We start from the raw sequence: 21,641 nt of genomic DNA, 5'->3' as shown, positions 1-21,641 counted from the left end.
TTCCGCTTATCCGGGATCAGGTGGCGGTGGCAGCAGGCCAAGCAAGCTGACCCAGACTTCCCTCTCCCCACAACATTTTCCAGCTCATCCTGGGGAATCCCGAGGCGTTCCCAGGCCAGCTGGGAGATATAATCCCTCCAGCGTGTTCTGGGTCTTCCCTGGTGTCTCCTGCCAGTTGAGCGTGCCCGGAAAACCTCCAAAGGGAGGCGCCCAGGAGGATCCTGATCAGATGCTGAACCACCTCAGCTGACTCCTTTCGACGCGAAAGAGTAGCGCCTCAACTCCAAGTTCCCTCCTGATGTCCGAGCTCCTTACCCTATCTCCAAGGCTGAGCCCACCCACCCTAAGGAGGAAACTCATTTCAGCCGCTTGTAGCCGCGACCTCGTTCTTTCGGTCATGACCCAGAGCTTGTGACCATAGGTGAGGGTCGGAAAATAAATTGACCGGTAAACTGAAAGCTTCACCTTCCGGCTCAGCTCCCTTTTCACCAACACGTTCTGGTGCAGCGCCTGTTTTACTGCTGCAGCTGCACAGATCTGCCTGTCGATCTCCCGCTCCATCATACCCCCACTCGTGAACAAGACCCTGAGATACTTAAACTTCTTCGCTTGAGGCAGGCAATCCATCCCCACCTGGAGGGAGCAATCCACCAGTTTCCGGCAGAGCAGCATGACCTCAGTTCTGGAGGTGCTAACCCTCATCCCCGCCGCTTCACACTCGGCTGCAAACCACCCCAGTGAATGCTGGAGGTCATGGTCTGAAGAGGCCAACAGGACCACATCATCTGCGAACAGCAGAGATGTGATCCGGAGACCTCTGAACCTGACGTTCTCCTCCTCCCGGCTGCGCCTAGATATCCTGTCCATGAAGGTCACAAACAGGACCGGTGACAAAGGACAGGTCCACAAACCACTTGTAGACTGGATGGGAAAACTCCCAGGACCCCTCCAGTAGTCTTGTGAGGGAAAAGAGCTGGTCTGCTGTTCCACAACCGGGACAGAATCCGCACTGCTCCTCTTGAATCTGAGGTTCAACAAATGGTCGGAGCCTCCTTTCCAACACTCTGGCATAAGCTTTGCCCAGGAGGCTTAGTAGCGTGATACCCTGATAGTTGGAGCACACGCTCCGGTCCCCTTTTTTGAAAATGGGAACCACCACCCCGGTCTGCCAGTCCATGGGTACTGTTCCCCATCTCCAGGTGGCATGATGGTTGGGTTTAAGAATTCCTCAAAGGCACTGCCCGACGATGTCCCCTATCTGAGTAAGCAATCGCCCCCCTAGGACTCCACCCACTAACTCCAAGAAGGCCGGATAATCCGAACTGCTGTTCGGTGCATAAGCACAAAAAACAGTCAAAGCCTTCCTCCCTGCAACCCGGAGGTGCATGGAGGCGACCCTCTCGCTCTCCGGGGAGAACTACAACACGTCGGCGCTCAGCCGGAGGCTCATGAGTATCCCTACTCCTGCCCGGCTCCTCTCACCCTGGGGAACGCCAGTAAAGGATAAAGTCCAGCCCCTCTCCAGGAGTTGGGTGAGCCCAACTATATCTAGTTGGTACCGCTCCACCTCCTGCACCAGCTCCGGCTTTTCCCCCGCTAGCGAGGTGACGTTCCAAGTCCCTAAAGCTAGTCTATGCTGCAGGCGATCGGCTCGCCCGGGCCCCCGACCTGGCCCGCCACCCGGTCTGCATTGCACCTGACCCCGATGCTTGTCCCTGCAGATGGTGGGTCCACCGGATGGCTGCTCCATGTTGTTTCTTTGGGCTGAGCCCAACCGGGCCCAATGGGTGAAGGCCTGGCCCCCAGATGCTCGCTGGGGAGCTCCCCTCCCGGGTCTGGCTCCGGGAGGGTTCCCCGGTTTCCATGATCTGGGCGAGGTCACTTTAGACCGTGGGCTGCTATTCATCAGGGGTCTTTTGAACCGCTCTTAGTCTGGGCTCTCCCCTGAGACCAGTTTGCCTTGGGAGACCCTACCAGAGCCCCGGACAACATAGCTCCCAGGATCACTGAGCCACTCAAACCCCTCCACCACGTTAAGGTGGCGATTCGCGGAGAGTGCTGCTCTTAGGTTTTTGTTCTTTAGAATAACTCATTACTCTTAAATTTTTTTGGGGGGGTATTTTAGCCTTTATTCACCTCAATTAAAAATCAAGTCTGATTTTTTTTCTCTTTTTTTATTACACAGATAACAACATTGTAGTTTTTTTTATTTTTTTATTTTTATAAAAGAACCTGAAAAGCAGGAAATGAGCTAAATTGCAAAAACATTTAATATTTATAAAGATGAAAATGAAATTATACCACCCAGGGCAATTTGACCAAAACATTGCTGTGGGTTTTTGTCAAGTGTTTTAGGTGCTACATGTGCAAAACCATTGAGCACAAATAAGACTCCTGTACCACTTGCAAGGCTGTCGTCTTTGTGCATATTTAAACAATTAATTTGAGTACAAATAGGCAGTAACTAATTGATCTGCCGTTGGTGTTTAAATCAGCTCTATGGGGGGAGGGGACAGACCAATTAATGTAGTTCCTGTGGATCTTTTATCATTGACAGTCCAAACCGTTATCTTTTCAGGAGACTGAATTATGTAACAGTCTGAACCCTTTTCTCTACTCCTCAGCCCTGTAATGAGAACAGTACCCGGGAGAGGTCTGCTTTCTCGCTCCGCCAGCCTGGAGAGGAGAAGGAGTGTCCTTCGACTAAAGAGACAGAATCATGCAAACTCAACAGCAACTGCTTCCACTACTTCTACAACATCACTGGTGAGACAGCTTGGGCGACAACATGCAGGTCTGATACAATACAGAGTTCGGGTTATGCTGACCTTTTGTTGATCAAATGTCCCTGCAGACTGGAGTACCTGTCAACTCAGTGACAGAGCAGTGTGTGGAAATGGAATCAAAACCCGCATGCTGGACTGTGTGCGTAGCGACAGTAAATCTGTTGACCTTAACTTCTGCAAAGAGGTGAGATGTGTGTCACTTTTTGTTTTCAAAGTCTTTTCTTTTCAAAGATTTTGGATTAGTTAATGAAACCAAATGATGTTCCCTTGCAGCTGGGTCTGGAGAGGAAGTGGCAGATGAACGCTTCCTGTGTTGTCGAATGCCCTGTCAATTGCAAGCTGTCCGATTGGTCAGTGTGGTCTGAGTGCACTCACACCTGTGGACTGGCTGGTATGTCAATACAATAACTCTGTTTTTATGAATAATTTCAAGAGTTAAAATGTGACCAGCTCAACATAAGCACAATGGGCCTCACTAATATGTGCGTAGAAATGTTCTTACTTTGCGCACACAAAATCACGTGGCATTCATGACACATGCGTAACAGACAATTTTGTTCTCACCACCTTGCGTATGTTAGTGAATCCCAATCATTCTATTGACCGGCGCTTGTCCACGCTCTGGGATTAGCATACTGACACACCCCCGTTTCTCAGTGTAAGGACATCAGTTTGTCTGGAGCTGTATCCTGAAGAAAGCGGTGAATGGAAGAGAGCGGGAATAAAAGTGGATAGGGATTGCAACAAAAGTTCAAAATAAGGGATTCATAACAGCAGAAATTGAAAACAGTAGTGTCTGAGATGGAACATGGAAAAGCACACGTTTTAAAAGTGTTTCCTCAACAGGAACTATGGTTAAAAAAAAGGCTGCTGTTACTGAGGCTGCTGTATCCCCTGTGTGCACTGTGGCACAGGCTAACCCGATGAACGCTTTAGCGCAGCGAGTATTCATAAAGAGATACAACGGATATCCCCGGAAACTGCACGACTTGAGCTTTCCAAAAATGTCGGTGCCTCGTCTGTGTAATGAATCATTGTGGAGATAATCGAAGTTGAAGTTGTGTTGTCGTTCCACTCTGCATTACAGAGTTTGATGCGTTACATCCATCTCCACCCCCACTACTCTTATTTGAATAAGTCCCGATTGCTTCACGACGTACTGTATATCAAAATAAACAGCCCCTTTCTGATGATACCTGTCGTTCCTCTGTACGACAAAGTATTGTCAGCCTGTCTAATTTTAAAATCACAGCTGACCTCTGTAATGTCTCCAACATAAGGCTGATATTACATCCCACTTTGTATGAAAAAAATAATGATAACAAGGTATTTATGGGCCTACACTACAACTGAGATATCAGACAATATCACAGGGGGTATGCTGAATGAGTAGCCCCAACAATGACCAATATATGAGCTTAAAAGTGAAGGTAGTGGAATGACCCTAAAAAAAATTGCCTATGATTAAAAATATGGTTCGATATTAAAGTTGACGCAAAGAAACACATTACAGACTAAAGGAAAGAAGGAAAACAAGTGGAAGATGAGGAGCACCTTATCTAATGGCCCAGGAAAAAACACTGGCAGCAAATATTGACATTATATTAACATCCAACATAAGTGGAATATGTCCCAGAATGAGAGTGAAAGTGATAACGTCCAGCAAGAGTAGCCGCAGGTAATTTATTTCAGAAGTAATGTGGTATTTGCAATTATCTGTGAATATGTGAATATCTTAATTAAGACAATAATTGATATGGATTAAATGGTGTCGATTTAATGGTTAGCCTATTTAATACATTTGGTCAATGCATTCATAAATTAATGGTTTTCAATATTGTTGTTTATTAAATCAATTTTTTTAAGACAGTCAGGCAGTCATTATTTGTTCTTATTTGGTCCGAGGTCATCCTAAATTTGTTTACACAGTACGAACACATTTAGGAAAGAAAATATTGATGAATCCCAGATTTGTTCGTCCAATATTCGTACGCATGGTTTAAAGCATAGATTTGTGCGTATGCACTTGTTAGTGAATGAGGCTCATTATGAGCAACGAGGGTGATGCAATAGATACGTGACACTGGACAATTGAATCTCAACTACACTGCAGCTAGAAGTGCATATAGCACAGATCATTTAAAATGACTGGACTTGGGACTCTTCAATGATGAATAAGTTACCTGTCATATCACTTGTCTTCTGCATCCCACAAGCACTAAAACAAATATAGAACAACTGACCATTTAGGCTTTGGTTGAGTGCAAGGAAACTTAAGATGTTTAACCCTTTAACACATCACAAGGGCGGCACGGTGGTGCAGTGGTTAGCACTGTCGCCTCACAGCAAAAAGGTTCTGGGTTCCAATCCGGTCCTGGGCCTTTCTGTGCGGAGTTTGCATGTTCTCCCTGTGCTTGCGTGGGTTCTCTCCGGGTTCTCCGGCTTCCTCCCATCATCCAAAAACATGCACCTCAGGTCAGGTTACCTGGCGCCGCGGTCGTGGCAGCCTGCTGCAGCATCTCCCCCCTGAGAGCCCCCCTGCTGTAGTGAAGAAGAAATTTCCCCTCGGGGATTAATAAAGTGTATAAAAAGAAAAAAATCAAACCACACTTTGTACCCCACCTCTACAAGGCCTAGGCTTCTTTTCCAAAAATCCTCCCTGGAAAAAAAACATCTTCATATTTAGTCAGTAACAGCTCCACGACTGTAAGAGCAAAATTAACAACCTTGGGCTTTGTGGAGACACTCAAGACACCCCTTGTCCTCATCAAAAGATATTTAAAAAATTATGTTTTTACTGCTGTCTAATCAAAACTGTAAATTACAGTGTAAATGACAGCATTACAGTATACCATGAATCAGTAAAAACTGACACAGCCTGTTCCTAACATTTAACTCTACCAAATGTGATGCAAAATGCTGTGATACCTGTCTATAAAGATAATAATTTTAACACTTGAGTTAGTTCTGTGTCTCATCTCTTTTTAAAAAGTGCGGGCTAACTGTTTGGTGAGTCTCGCTTTGCCTCTGATTCCTAGTAAGTGCATTTACAGCCATGGCATATCATGAAATCTCAGTATTCAGATTGCTGGTCAGTCCCAGATTTATGTTTTTTGTAATCTGGATAATTTTCCTCTCAGACGAACATAATTGCCAAATGTATAACTTGTCTGGAGTTACAAATGGGATTAGCCTAAAAAATAGCGGTCTTGGGTTTGTGTGAACAGTTTGACCTGGGTTGTAAAAAGATCTGTAAAATTTGTGGAATCCCTCTTTAAGACATTCCCACACTGCTGGGACAAAGGGGGCTGCCATTTGGTTTTCCGAAATGAAACACTTTAATTGAGAGAACATGCTCAGCACAAGTGTGTTCATAACACAATATTAGAATTGTAGAATACATTTTTAGATTTATTCTGCATTTCTTAATTCAATTATGAAATCGGTCTAATCTTTCTTAGTCATGTTGTGTGTCAATCCAGATTCAGCTTCTTAAATTACCAGGATAATAACATAATTTGACTATTTCAATTGAGCCATTATTGTTTAATTGCATTTTAGGTTCTATACATGGCAGTTTTTCCACACAGAAGCTTTGATAGCACAATACTTTCTTTGGTTGCGAGTGGTCCATCACTGCTGTCGGTCACTGCTCAGCTCTTAGCTCTCTCTGTGCTAAACATGGCCAGCCCCACTTAGAGTAATGGTGGAAACCAGAATTGCTTTGTGATGTGAGAACTAATGGTGTTATAGCCCTAAACCAGCTGAGAAAGGGATAATAATGTCCTTGCATGTAATTCCATAGGATCAGGCCATCGATTGGTGGTCCATTAATGAGTGTATACTCTGTGGCTCAGGGAGAACTCATCTCTCTACGAGTCCTTGAGGAGAGCAGCAGCCAGAAGTAACCAGAGCAAATATTAGATATGAAGCCAATACAGACTTTAGCCATTGTGGTAATATTAATCTGTCCCCAGGCAAGAACCATTTTTTTTTCTTGAATGGGGAACAGCAGGTAAGCTGCTGGAAGGGAGGGCCTCCTCGTTTTCCTTCCTGTCTTTCTTTTTATCTCTAGGCTGGCTGTGAGGACATACTTCCCAGGAGGAGCTAATTTCTGTTCTGCAGCCAGGAATAGCAATGAGCTGGATTTGTTATTTCTAGTAAATGAACATACCTGGAAGCAGCAAGCTGCTGTTATCAATCAGGTGGTGTAGAAACACTGCTATTTTCCTGGACGTGGCCAACATGTGTGCATAGATTATCTTGGCATTCTGTGTTCTTCAGCCAAACCCTGATAGTAACAGTTGACACACGCCTTCTTTTACCCAGCACTGCCACCCATCACGCAACCTCAAGCTCTGCCATGACTGTTCACAGAGAAACCACTAAAGCATGAGAATTATAATGGAGGGTGATGCGTGCTTCTCCAGCATTTTCCACAATGCTACCAAAGAACAAGTGGTAAACTTGGGCTAATTACCTTGTCACTAAGGCTCCATACTTAGCTTGAGTTTATGTACATTTTCTATTATAGTTTTTGCCAAAGGATAAATTAAACGATCTAAAATGTTCTGACCTCTGAAAACGACCAGTTCGAAGTTGATAAAACAACTTTTTTTCTTCAGTCTTATAGCTTGCTAGCTCCACAAGTGCTGCGTGTTTTCTTGGAGATAAAGTTTTAGCTGAATTTCAGGAGCAGGACCACGCCTCAACCACTCCCCCACTTCTGGCCACACTCCTATAAATATCCACCCACTCTAAACCTCGGCCTGTTCGTGTTTTCTGCATTCGGAACCAGACGCCACGCAGAAGGAAAAAACATAAAAACAAAAACAATCTTACCTTGGACCAAACATGGATCTGCTGTTCCTCAGCCCGTCTGACGACGACGACGACGACAATTGTTTTGCCTTCACACAGGCCACCCATGCACCCAAGGGAAGCCCTCGATCTGCTGCCCTCTCCAAAAACCCCAGGGTTACCCATGAGACGCCGCCACCGGGAACACCCAGACAGCACAGCGGAACCAAACCGCCGATCTCCAACAAGCCGACCAGCTGCATCCACCAGAATCCCTCTCTCCGTTCAATCCTTCTGTATGAAGGTTCTGATCCACGGCCGTCCTCCAATAACTCACTCACTGGTGACAGAGGGAGACCTGCCACCTCCAGACGTAGTCAACGGCAACGTAAGTCTCCTCTCTCTTCCTCCGCTCGCCCCAGACCCAGCGCTCGGGAACGAGCCTCCGATGACTCCGGCCATCCAGCGCGCCGCGCCCAAAGCCGCCGCCACCGCTCCCGTGGTCCAGCCAGGTCCCCCGTCGAAGACGCACCGGCTAAGATCTCCGACCGGACCGTAGTCCGTCTGCTAAAAGCGTTAAAAGAGAAGGGGATACCTCACCACCGCTCTGACAACAAAGCAAAACTGTTCCAACTCCTCACAACTTTCCAAAAGTCACATCAGGCAAAAAACACAGACGTACCTCCATCCAAAACACACCGGCGTAACGTCAACAACAGTGATGTCACCACGCACCTCCAAGCCCTGCCCTCCCACCCACAAAGTTCCGGGTTGCCAGGTTTTGCAGCGCGCCACCTCTCATCCCTCTCCACCTCCTCTGGCAAACTCACCTTTGCATGGCGGCACCGGGATGCCGACTCTCTTTTCCTCTCTTTAATTTCCACAGCATTCCATCCCACCTTCTGGCTTAGATTCATCAGTCCGTACTACTGCTGTTCTTCCACACACCCCTTTTTTCTGCCCTCTACCCTGGCACCGGGTTGCCAGGTCTTCTTTCCTCTTTTCCCCCTCTCTCATCCATCCACAGCGCCCATCATCACCACTGGGCTGCCAACTTACAACCCTTCTGCCCCCTTTCCTCAGGCACCTGCAGCGACCTTCCCCAGCTCAACGAGGGCCGCAGTTTACCCTTCTACCATGGAGATTCCTGGCACCGGGATGCCAGTCCCTACTCCTTCTTCCCCTACCCTCCAACCATCCCATGCTCTCTTTTCTGGCTCTGCGCCACCGCCCCCTCCCTCCCCCACACTACTGGCACCGAGATTCCAGCCCCCCTCCTCCCCTTTCCCCTGCTCCAACCACACACCCAGCACTTCTCATTGGCGTCAGCGATTTCCTCCACCCGACATAGCTGCCAAAAAAAAAAAAAATTCTCCCGTCTCCGCGAACTTCCGACCACAGATAATCTCAGATAAATACGTTGACTTGGCACAGCTCATCCTCCCTCCCCTCCACCAACACGCTGAACCTAGGGTGAACCTAGCCATGAGAGCCTCATTATCATGCGTACCTCAGCGCCAGCTCGCTCCAAAGAGCTCACCCCGCCTGAGTTCGCGTACGCTCTCCCTGTATAGAGATGTCCTGTGCACCCCCTACCCAGCTAGGAGGACAGAGTTAGATAATTACCTTTCCAGAATCCTCGACCTAGCTCTCCGCTTTGGCGGATCAGGCTTTTACCAATACCACATCCAATTCGCTTCAGACGCCGCAGCCCGTCTCCTCCAGTTCAACCAGGCCACTTACTGTGGGGTACCCTCGACCAGGAACTCTACTGTCGCATTTTTGCCGCCCGTCCAGCTCTCCCCTGCAAATTATGCAGCGCCCCTTCCCATCCTGCCTCCGCGTGCACCATCCCCATCCAACCACGTCCCCAAAGCCAACCTTCAGCCACCACTCACCCGACTTCCTTGTTATAACTCCTCCTTTATCACCTCCAGCCCACGGTCTCTTGACCATGAAATCAGTCTTCACTCAGCTTGGCGTCCCTCTCTCTGAAGAGAAAACAGAAGGTCCTTCACACATCTTAGAGTTTCTCGGGATTACTCTCAACACTGTCCGGTTCCAAGCTTCTTTGCCCGCGGAGAAACTCCACCGCATCATTCTCCTCCTACAAAACTTTCTTCTTACTCCCTCTTGCACCAAACGACAACTGCTCTCCCTCTTGGACTCTGAACTTTGCCTTGTGCATCATCCCCCAGGGCCGCTCCTTTATTTCGCACTTGCTTTCCCTCGCATCATCCACATCCTCACTTATCAATACAGTCTCCATGGATACCCCCTCCAGAACAGAGATGCAGATGCGGCTGCACCTCCTCTCCAACTGGAACGGTATCACCTTCTTTTATGATGACCAACTTTCCAACCCAGAAGGCATTCAGCTCTATACCAACGCTGCTCCTTCCGCCGGTTTTGGGGCCCACTACGGCAGATGATGGTTTTCAGCTGAATGGCCCATCGAGTTCCGCAACTTCCTCCAAGGCTCCCTCCAATCATCTTCAGCAGTCCACGAAATATATTCGATCGTTATCGCCGCTCTCCTCTGGGGGCACGAGTGGCCAAAAAGGTCTATACTCATCCATTCCGATAATATCGCCGTAGTCGACATCATTAGCGAAGGCAGAACAAACTCTCCCACGATCATGCCTTTCATACGCCGTCTCATGTGGCTGTCGGTCACTCATCAATTTATTCTCCGAGCTAAACATGTTCCTGGCCACCATAACTCCATCGCTGACTGTTTGTCTCGCTTCTCCTCCCAGATCTTCAGAACCTTAGCTCCAGACGCGGAGGAGAATCCAACCCGTCCCGCCACTTTCAGACACGACATTCCTCGTTTGAAACCAACCATCGCAGAACTCATCTCTTTTTCCCAACAAGCCATCGCCAGCACTCTTTCTACTTACTGGACGGCCTGGAACTCTTTCTGTTCCTTCCACGCCACGTTTAACCTTCCGTTCCCTTCCTTCGACGTGGCCTCCGTATGCAGCTTCATCTCCCATGTCCACTCAATTCTTCACATCAAGATACCTACCATTAAGATTTACCTTAGCGGTATCAACTTCTTTGCAAAATTACTCACTGGCTCCCCCTGCTCCGCTGCAACGCTCTCCCAGTCGTCTTTACTTATTAAAGGCCTTCAGTGCCAAACACCTACACCGACTCCTCGCCGTCTCCCGCTAACCACCGATCTTATTTCTCACTGCATTGCCACCCTTCGTTCTAACCACTTTTCCGCCCACCTGGCGCGCACTCTGGAATCCATGTTTCTACTTGCTTTCTTCGGTTTCTTGCGATGCTCAGAATTCGCTTCTTCTTCAGCCAAGTTTAACCCTAGTCTCCACCCTTGCGTATCCGACCTTTATCCCATCTCTGAAGATTGCTTAGGCTAGTCGCTCAAACGGAGCAAAACAAACCAGGTCAGCAACCCAGTTCCCATATTTTACTTTAAACTAAATTCATATCTGAGCCCCTATGAACCCCTCATACACTATCTTCAGCTCAGGAAAATGCAGCAAACTTCTTCCCCTGAACCGCTGTTCATCACCGAAACAGGCCAAGTTGCCAATCGATCCTGGTTCCTTTTACACTTCAGAGCAATTCTAATCACCTCAGGGATTAATCCTGACTCCTTCTCCGGCCACTCCTTTCGCATAGGGGCAGCCACCATTGCGTCAAGCAGAGGAGTCCCAGACCACCTCATCAAGGTCATGGGCCGCTGGTCTTCCCAAGCCTACCAACTTTACACCGGCCACAGCTTCGACGACCTGCGCAAAGGGCAGGCAGCCTTGCTTTCTTAGGATGGCTTCTTTTGGGGATCTGCAAGGCCCGGGAGCCGCAGTGGATCCTCGACTAAGCCTTCCCCCAAACCGCGAAACTCTCACCCTGGCTTAATCTCCCCCAATCAATGAAGGTTCATCCCCAGCCGAGGAAGCTAGCTAGCTAGTGAATTTCACATTAAAGGTTGGACAGTGGGTTGCCCCTAGAGCAGACATATGACATCAACGTGGGTTTGTGACATCCCAAATTAATGTAAGTCCAAACAGTACAGTTGCTGCATACAGCCGTGTGTATTTGTCTATGGACTGAGCATTTTAATACTTGCACAGTATTTTTATAACTTCTAAACCTGATTAATAATCAAAAACTAAATAAAATCAGAGCCTTATTCTGAAATGCAATTTATAATGTATGAAGTTCTGTGATTTTTTTTTTAGACCTACTTTTCGACTTTGTGTTACTTGTGAGGTATTATTGGGGAATTATTTGTTTCGTGTGATTCAGTGGGCGAAAGCCACATGTATTTCCTTTGAACCAGCAGGTAATTCAGAGTTTTTTCACATTTCTCTCCTGGGGCTCTTTGTTAAAATGCCCTGTCAATTTGGTAAAAAGGCCCTCCTGCACTTCTCCCATGTACACCCTCAACAAAGAAATATGAATATTAAATATGGCTACAGGGAATGTGATGAAGCACCAAAATGGCACAATAGATTACATCAGCTGAAAAAGATCAGAACATCCCAAATTATTTAATCGAGATAGAAGAAAGGGAAAGGGGAAAAGCAGAGTCTTCCCTGGAAAATATAGCAGAAATGGTACAAAATCCTGAGCCTTTGCAGTGGAAGTCAATATTATGATGCAGTCTGATAGCGCTACTAAGGCTGCCCCGTAAAAGTCAACATTTTTTATCATTAGTTAAAAGGGCACCCCAAGTCTGTCAGCAGATTTACTGCACTTTGTTAACTATGTCATTGTGTTCAGAGCAATGCAGGAGCAACAACTTTGCAAGCAAAAGTCATACTGAAGGTGTGTGTACACCACACCTGAACCTGAGGGGTGAAGTGACATTAGTGGGTTAGCAAGGTAGTTTGACACTAAAACCATGGTTTTCAATGTCACGAAGGTGGCCCTCTTTTAACCAGAGGAGATTACTATTAATGTATGTTGAAAACTTAACCTGGTCCGGAGCAGGTTCTGTTTGAGATATCGAATCAAAAAGTACAAAAGTACCGCCTACTGACTAATCAATTCTCTCTGAAAGATGTTATCACTAATCGTAGAGGATCCCGTGGAGCTCGGTGCGCAGACTGAGACAGTGAAACATTCCTCTGCAGAGGGGCAGTGTTCAGAAACCGACAAACCTCTTTTCTTTGAGATTTAGATTCTATTTTATTGTGGTTTTTTTTACTGATATCATCTTACAACAGAGACGAAGTAAAGCACTAAAGTCTTGCACTTGTTGTACTTATAAGATATGACAATAAACGTACCTACTGCTTTGAATTATGATTTTTTATATATATATATATTTCATATTTGTTTCTCAGTCTGTTTGACACCTCTGGACCTGCAGGTGAAAGGATAATACTAAAACTGTCATTCACGTCATGAGAATACTTGTAATTAATTTAATGGGATACACACATTTAATTAGTCACATATTCACGTGCGCTATTCACAGTCTGCAATGTCTTTGCCAGTACATCCTTTCTGCTTTTTGCATCTAGAGCTGGATTATGTTTAATTTCTTTATATTTTTTTTAAAGTATAATTTTTTCCTCGTTTTATAAAATGTCGCTCTGCTGTCACTACACTTGTCCATGTTTGTGATTTGTTTTATTTTTTACAGTATGACTATGCTGCTATGAATTAAAGTAATAACATTCTTGTTTCTTACACAGTCATTATTAGCAGCTGGTCTTAAGTTATTCATTTTTGCTATAATTTGAATAACAACTTTGATTTGAGAATCTCCGGCACTTCCAGGAGCAACAGGGACTGAGGTCAGCTTGAAAGACAGTGTAGTATTGAACATCACTTTCCACATCCACACCCTTCCGGCTGCTATTGACCTGTCATCCTGATCTTAACAAGTCTCAGACGTATGGAGAGGTCAGATTTTGCATTCCAGTTCATAACAAATAAATAAATATATATATATATATATTTTTGTACCATTTATTTGCTGTTCTCCAGGTAAGCTATTGAGGAGTCGGACAGTGATCCAGGCTCCACAGGGTGATGGAAGGCCATGTCCATCCCAGATGGTGCAGTGGAAGCCCTGCCTGGTGATGCCCTGCTACAGTTGGAAATACGGTGCCTGGTCAGACTGCAAGTCTGAGGTCAGTCAGTGCTCATCCTCTTGCTTATCAGGATCACTTTAGGAAAATATTTTAAGAGAGATCTGGAAAACTTTGTATTTTTTCCATCAGCATAAGTACTTAAAACTGTCATAGAAATTTGGCATTAGAGCTTTTTTACAGCCCTTAAAACCATTATTCGTAGTGGGAATGCACATGGTGGAAAGTTATAAGCAAAAATGCATGCACATGATTGTTGTTTATCCTCATTCAGAGTGAGATCCACAGACACATAATCACACACAACAACACAGAGAGGCAGAGAGAACGCCCGGAAACACTGCCCTTCACCTGTTAAATTATCTCCATGACACAATTAGAGCCTTAACTGTTTCTGCTATGATTATATAGTACATGATCACAGATCATTTCCCCGTGTATTTGTGTACTGCATAAATGTCATGCAGTTGACAAAAAAGTCATGAGAATATTATATGAATTCTTCAAATATACAAAACATTTTACTTTGCTAAATCACTGATCACTTTTTTTCAAGCTCTACCTTTTAGATAATTGACAATCTGTCTTGCTTACCATTGAACCTTCATCATTCTTGTATTTCTTAGCCTGATGCATCTTTTTTCTTTTAACCTTATTTTTCACGTTTCAAACAGGTTTATTCTGAACAAAACTTGATAACAAAGACCAAAGACAAAATGCTTCAAATCCTTTGAAGATGCTTTTGACCTGTACGGACTGTATCTGTATTTTCTCTTCCATTAGGGGGCAAGGTGTGGTGAAGGCTTGCGTTTCAGAAACGTGTCGTGCTTTGTGTCTGACGGGTCGGGTAAGCAGGACAGCAGCCTGGTGGACGACGAACTGTGTGGAGATCTGGAGCCTTCAGTGGACGGAGACACACACGTCGTTCTGCAGGAAGCCTGTACTGTTCCCTGTCCAGGTAGGCCACTCACGCAGTCACACAACATACAAGCCTGTGTTACTTATAATGAATTAGTGACTGGATTAGTACTTTGGATCTTTCTTAGTTAACAGTTTTAATAAAGTTGAACTGTTTCCCCAACAACTCCTAAAAGAGGAGGAACATTACTTGGTGCTATTTTACTACAAACAAAATGAGACACAATATGGCTCAAAGGTCTTTTGTGCCAGCTGATCATTATGACCGATGATTAAGTTTTAACCTCTAGCAGCTGAATAAATGAGGACAGCCTGATGATAGGAGAAGTGTAACAGTTTAGATGATGAATGGTTTGATCCAACAGTGGGTGCAGGAGACCATTGTTCACTTCCTATTTTCAAATACAAGTTTTTTTAAAACTGGGTTTATTGTTGCCATGATTACAATGGTTGTATAACTTTAGGCACAACATGATTCAAGTTGACATTTTAACTCAACGATGTGCAGTGAGGATTGTGTCTTTCAAATGTGCAATTTAACACACGTCCATTTTGCGTGTTTCCCTGAAAGCATGTCAAATTGGGCGTTTCTACTTGAGAATGACTGCGTGTTTATTTTAGTATGACTGAAAGGTATTAATCAGGAACGCAAATCTGGAGAGACAGCTGCTCTTATTGTGGTGAGAAGGAGACACAGAGAGACCAAAGACTACGTAGAGAACGTGGTTTTACTCCCGTTTAAAAAAATTTGAGATGACAGAGGGAAACATTATTCAGACATATAGTTTGTCAAGCGATGACATTTCTGAGTTATTGAATGAACTGAATGATGATTGACAGCCAACAACAAGGAGGAGCCACGAAATACCAGCCATATCAAAACTTCTTAGGACTCAGTATTGTCCTGCCTCTGGGTCGTTCCAGCATATCGCTGCTTGCATTTCCCACCCAGTCCTGTTATTCAGATCCTGAATGTCCATCCATCCATCCATTATCTGTACCCACTTTATCCTGAACAGGGTCACGGGGGAGCTACAGCCTATCCCAGCGCACTATGGGCAAAGGCAGGGTACAACTGGACAGGTTGCCAGTCTATCACAGAGCCAACACAGACAGACAGAAACAAAGACCATTCTCACTCTCATTCACACCTATGGGCAATTTATAGAATCACCAATTAACCTGAGGTGGATGTTATATTTATATTTCTTAATTTCAGTGGGATCAGATTTCCTTTTTCCTTTGTTTTCCATTACTGGAATCACTTTAACACATGCAAACCCCTCATTTAAATACAACCATTTGCACCTGATATCAGTGACGCAAATATTCTTAGTAAATCACCTGCTAAACGGGTGCAAAATTAACGCGCAAACCTTTGGAAAAAACACAATTTAGTACCCTTTATTTGAGATCTTAGTAAATCACACCCTAAGTGTTTATTGTGCTTAAACTTAACCATGTGCACTAACCTGTGGGTTGTATTTGAGGGTATGAAGAAAAATACTTGTATGGTCTTATGTTGGAGGACTTGCTGAAAATGTAACTCCACTAAAACTAAATTTGATCGTGGAAAATCTGAAAAATAATGCAAAATTTCTCACCATTGATCCAACCAATTGTCAGACAACATTAAAATTGAATTTATTATTTGTGCAATGATTCAGGCATCCTGATCTATTTTTATCATCTACATTTTTACTAGCCTGGTGATACCAGTCTATATTCACTGTGAACATATCAGTTTTGGTACACTCCATAGGGAATCATTTCCCTCCAATGCATCCAGATGTTAATTTTTAAATTATTGGATCAGCCCTTAACCAACCAGCATTGTCCTCCAGGCCCACTGACAGTGTGTGTGTGTGTGTGTGTGTGTGTGCGTGCGTGTGTGTGTGTGTGTGTGTGTGGAGGGGGGGGGGGCGAGAGACTGAATCCCTTGACCCGTACCTTGGGTCAAGGCAGGGCCCAAAACAGTCCTTTAACCTTTAAAATACCTCCAGCATTAAATACAGGTTTATTTAAGTAGATAATAAATACAATCAGCATTATCACTGCGAAAATAGTTTCCACACTATAATCACAGCGATGACAAATGTCAGGCCCTATTACTGATGTTGTAACTCTTCTCTTCTCTTCTCTTCTCTTCTCTTCTCTTCTCTTCTCTTCTCTTCTCTTCTCTTCTCTTCTCTTCTCTTCTCTTCTCTTCTCTTCTCTTCTCTTCTCTTCTCTTCTCTTCTCTTCTCTCCATTAAACTGGTTAGACAACACAAAAATATGACATTGTTCAGTTTGTTGACCTCTGGTACCACCAATTTTACTTTTTCCAGGTTCTCACAAAAACAACAAAGGCCTGAGTGTTTACTGAGCAGTTATTGTTGAGTGTGTTTGATTGTAGGAGCTTCAAGAGCTCCTACAATCAAGCTGACTAAAAGAGCTAAGAGTGTTTCATACAATGCAACACTGCTGCTAACAGGTGGGAGGAGGGAGGCTGAGGACAATAAAGCATGCTTTTACAGAGCTTATAGATGATGGTTAAAAGCCTTGCTGAAAAAAACCTCTCCGTGACTACAGCAACTGCAGCGTGATTGTGGCTGTGAACTCAGCTTAGACTGTGTGTGGGTGTCATCAGTCCACAATCAAGTTAATTGGCTTAACAAGGTTAAAGAGGACTCAGTCAGATCTGGTTCCTGCTGATGTCCATTCTCACTTATAAACATTCACTTTGACAGAAACCACTGTAGTACATGACAAGCAGAAAAGAAAATGTGCTTCATTACTTCTATTCTTTAATTACCGGATCCTCCCTTTGGATGATTAATTAAATATGTTCTTGAATCAGCCTTGCCATTACAAAAGGAGCTGTGACCTATTTACCAGTAACTCTTCTTCGCTGAGAATAACATGCCTTGAAGTAGACGGCTGTAATGAAAAATAAATCAGGGGTTTGGTTGGAAAATATTGGAGGGAAAGTGGTTTATTATGATTTTACTTCAGTGTTATTGATCTTTGTTCAGCCACACAATCTCCCATTGCCAGAGTTACGCTGATTTAAACCCATATACAGTAAAGGTTTGCTTTGTACCTTTAAAACAGCACCAGTTCTCGTAGGTACACTTGGACACAGGTAGGATATTCAAAGCCTTTTGGAGAACTTGACACAGTTCTTCTGTGCATTCAGGCTGTTGCCTCCGTCTCTTTGGAACCTATTTTCGTACTTACGCGAAGCTGGTTTTTGCACAGATTCAGGTGCATTTGCATTTTGTATCAGTGCAAGGGTTTTTTTTTGTGCTATTTTTGAAGGTCAACATGAACCCAGCTGCATAGAGCTGGGTGGCGCAACAAGCAGTGTGTGCTCGTGCAGTGCCAGATCGAACCAGGTCTAAGTGCAGCGCAGGCTGTTTTCCTGGCTTCAGTGGGCAAAAGCACAGATAAATAGACCTATCCAAAATCCCAGACAGGTTTGGTGGATGTTTATAAGCCTACCTAAAAATAGTCAATACAAGTTTTTTTTTAATGCAACCTTCCAATTCAGTTAATCATATAAAAGATGACGCTAATTCTTGTTTCTTCAATTGGATCGGAATCCAGCAGTTGGAGCATTTCAGCCAATCTCAGGGATGAAATAGAAAAGGCAACGTGGGTTCACAAAATTAATTTAATTGAATTACACATAAAGACGTAACAATTCTGAAATCATTTCACCAACTCATCTGGTTTAGTAATCTATTCAGCAGTGCAAGACCACAAAGTGGGACATTTACGTCATTTACGCAAAAAAGGTTCAAGGCAATTTATGCACGGCAGAAAGTAAATTAGGCACACTAAAAACTTCTGATGCAGTTCATAGCACCACAACATCACTGACGTTTGGAGCACATTCACTTTAACATTTAATTAATGATGAAATAGCAAATATAGATGTGACATAAATAATCCACATTTAAAATGCATCATCTAATATGCCGACTTCGATGGCCTGCAGTGAGGATTGTCTCTTTCAAATGTGCAATTTAAGAAACGTTGTCCATTTTGCGTGTTTGCTTGCATACATACAGTGGGTACGGAAAGTATTCAGACCCCTTTAAATTTTTCACTCTTTGTTTCATTGCAGCCATTTGCTAAAATCAAAACAGTTCATTTTATTTCTCATTAATGTACACTCAGCACCCCATCTTGGCAGAAAAAAACGGAAATGTAGAAATTTGTGCAAATTTATTAAAAAAGAAAAACTGAAATATCACATGGTCATAAGTATTCAGACCCTTTGCTCAGTATTGAGTAGAAGCACCCTTTTGAGCTCGTACAGCCATGAGTCTTCTTGGGAATGATGCAACAAGCTTTTCACACCTGGATTTGGGGATCCTCTGCCATTCTTCCTTGCAGATCCTCTCCAGTTCCGTCAGGTTGGATGGTGAACGTTGGTGGACAGCCATTTTCAGGTCTCTCCAGAGATGCTCAATTGGGTTTAGGTCAGGGCTCTGGCTGGGCCAGTCAAGAATGGTCACAGAGTTGTTCCGAAGCCACTCCTTTGTTATTTTAGCTGTGTGCTCAGGGTCATTGTCTTGTTGGAAGGTGAACCTTCGGCCCAGTCTGAGGTCCAGAGCACTCTGGAAGAGGTTTTCTTCCAGGATATCTCTGTACTTGGCCGCATTCATCTTTCCTTCAATTGCACCCAGTCGTCCTGTCCCTGCAGCTGAACAACACCCCCATAGCATGATGCTGCCACCACCATGTTTCACTGTTGGGATTGTATTGGGCAGGTGATGAGCAGTGCCTGGTTTTCTCCACACATACCGCTTAGAATTAATGCCAAAAAGTTCAATTTTGGTCTCATCAGACCAGAGAATCTTATTTCTCATAGTCTGGGAGTCCTTCATGTGTTTTTTGGCAAACTCTATGCAGGCTTTCATATGTCTTGCACTGAGGAGAGGCTTCCGTCGGGCCACTCTGCCATAAAGCCCCAACTGGTGGAGGGCTGCAGTGATAGTTGACTTTGTGGAACTTTCTCCCATCCCACAGTGATCTTTGGGTTCTTCTTTACCTCTCTCACCAAGGCTCTTCTCCCATGATTGCTCAGTTTGGCTGGACGGCCAGGTCTAGGAAGAGTTCTGGTCGTCCCAAACTTCTTCCATTTAAGGATTATTATTACAATTCTGTCTCTGAGCTCCTTGGACAGTTCCTTCGACCTCATGATTCTCATTTGCTCTGACATGCACTGTGAGCTGTAAGATCTTATATAGACAGGTGTGTGCCTTTCCTAATTAAGTCCAATCAGTTTAATTAAACACAGCTGGACTCCAATGAAGGAGTAGAACCATCTCAAGGAGGATCAGAAGAAATGGACAGCATGTGAGTTAAATATGAGTGTCACAGCAAAGGGTCTGAATACTTATGACCATGTGATATTTCAGTTTTTCTTTTTTAATAAATTTGCACAAATTTCTACATTTCTGTTTGTTTCTGTCAAGATGGGGTGCTGAGTGTACATTAATGAGAAATAAAATGAACTTTTTTGATTTTTGCAAATGGCTGCAATGAAACAAAGAGTGAAAAATGTAAAGGGGTCTGAATACTTTCCGTACCCACTGTATGTAATATTGTCTGTTTCTGCTTGAAGGTGCAAAATACTGAGAGGGGAAATGAAAATAGAACAATTTAGCACCCGCAACGATATTTACTAAACCTGGAAGTAGAAATAGGAGAAGTGATTGTTGTATATTTTAGTACGACTGAAAGGTATTAATCAGGAACGCAAATCTGGAGAGACGGCTGCTTTGTGCTGAGAAGGAGATGCAGAGAAACTAAAGAATATGTAGAGAACGTGGTTTACAACCGTGGAAACATTTCTGAAATGACACAGGCAAAGTTTATTCAGACATATCGTTTGTCAAGCGATGACACTTCTGAGTTATTGAATGAACTGAATGATGATTGACAGCTAACAACAAGGAGGAGGCACAAAATACCAGCAATTAAAAAACGTACGACTCAGCCTTGTCCTGCCTCTGGGTCATTCCAGCATATCGCTGCTTTGATAGCCCACCCAGTCCTGTTATTCAGATCCTGAATGTGTCCTGCAGAATTCATAGGTAGCTTCATAAGGTTCCCGATGAATGAAAAGTCACCTGTTCATCACAGAAAGACCTGGACCTGCTGATCGTTGTTTGTTCCTCCTCTTTTATTTGCAGTGTTTTATTATTAAGCCTTTTTTTCACCTTTTTGTTTTTCCCACAGTATTGACTTCCTCGCTGATAATCTTCTGTATAGCATTTTCTTCTTGTTATATTTATATTTCTTAAATTCAGTGGGATCAGATTTCCTTTTTCCTTTTGCGGTCGCTCTGTTTTCCATCGCTGGAATCACTTTAACACACGCAAACCCCTCATTTAAATACAACCTGATTTCAATGACGCAATTACTCAGTAAATCACACGCAAAATGGGTGCAAAACAATGTGCAAACGTTTGGAAGGAACATGCATTTTAGTACCCTTTATTTGAGATCTTAATAAATCAGGCCCTAACTACGGCACAATGATGTTGAGTTCTGGCTGCTGAACTTTCTGTATGTTCTGTAGGAGAGTGCTACTTGACAGACTGGACTGTTTGGAGCCCGTGCCAGCTAAGCTGTGTTAGTGGGGATGACCTGGGTTTTGGCTCGGTCCAGGTTCGTTCCAGAGCCGTGGTGGCCCAGGATCCAGAGAACCTGCTGCAGTGTCCAGAACAAGAGCTGGAGGCACGGCCATGCACAGGTCAGCTGGGCAGAGCCTTGGTCATTATTTTATGTAAATTCCATTGCAGAAATTTCATTTGACTTTAGATACACTTAAGAATGTGTATGTTCTTTGGAGATAACTTGAATTCAATATGTTTTCCCAACATGCATTTTGTATTGTTATTTACAATACAGTATGTATAGCACCTTTAGTACAGTTTGGTGCAATTCAAAAGTGCATTACATGTGACTGACAGGCTGATATAGTTAAATGCAAACAGTAAAACAATGTAAGTCAAAGGAAAAAGAGAAATAAAAAGTAATAATGATAATATACAATAAAT

General features: G+C 44.1%; 1 protein-coding gene across 1 annotated transcript in view; it reads left to right on the top strand.

Annotated features, from left to right (window-relative positions):
* Positions 1-21,641, top strand: part of thsd7aa (thrombospondin, type I, domain containing 7Aa) — a 143,602-nt gene that overhangs the window by 105,094 nt on the left and 16,867 nt on the right. Inside the window, exons 18-23 of the mRNA XM_069715116.1 lie at positions 2,625-2,766; positions 2,855-2,970; positions 3,060-3,177; positions 13,560-13,705; positions 14,447-14,621; positions 21,161-21,334. Coding sequence (XP_069571217.1) covers positions 2,625-2,766; positions 2,855-2,970; positions 3,060-3,177; positions 13,560-13,705; positions 14,447-14,621; positions 21,161-21,334 — 871 coding nt within the window. The remainder of the gene's footprint in view (positions 1-2,624; positions 2,767-2,854; positions 2,971-3,059; positions 3,178-13,559; positions 13,706-14,446; positions 14,622-21,160; positions 21,335-21,641) is intronic.

The sequence above is a fragment of the Brachyistius frenatus genome, unplaced genomic scaffold (assembly GCF_029030835.1).
Source record: "Brachyistius frenatus isolate BFR_SWC_R1_liver_20210118 unplaced genomic scaffold, ASM2903083v1 Contig_138, whole genome shotgun sequence".
Classification (NCBI taxonomy): domain Eukaryota; kingdom Metazoa; phylum Chordata; class Actinopteri; family Embiotocidae; genus Brachyistius; species Brachyistius frenatus.
Note: the sequence above shows the minus strand (reverse complement) of the source record. Positions and strands in the feature narration are given on the sequence as shown.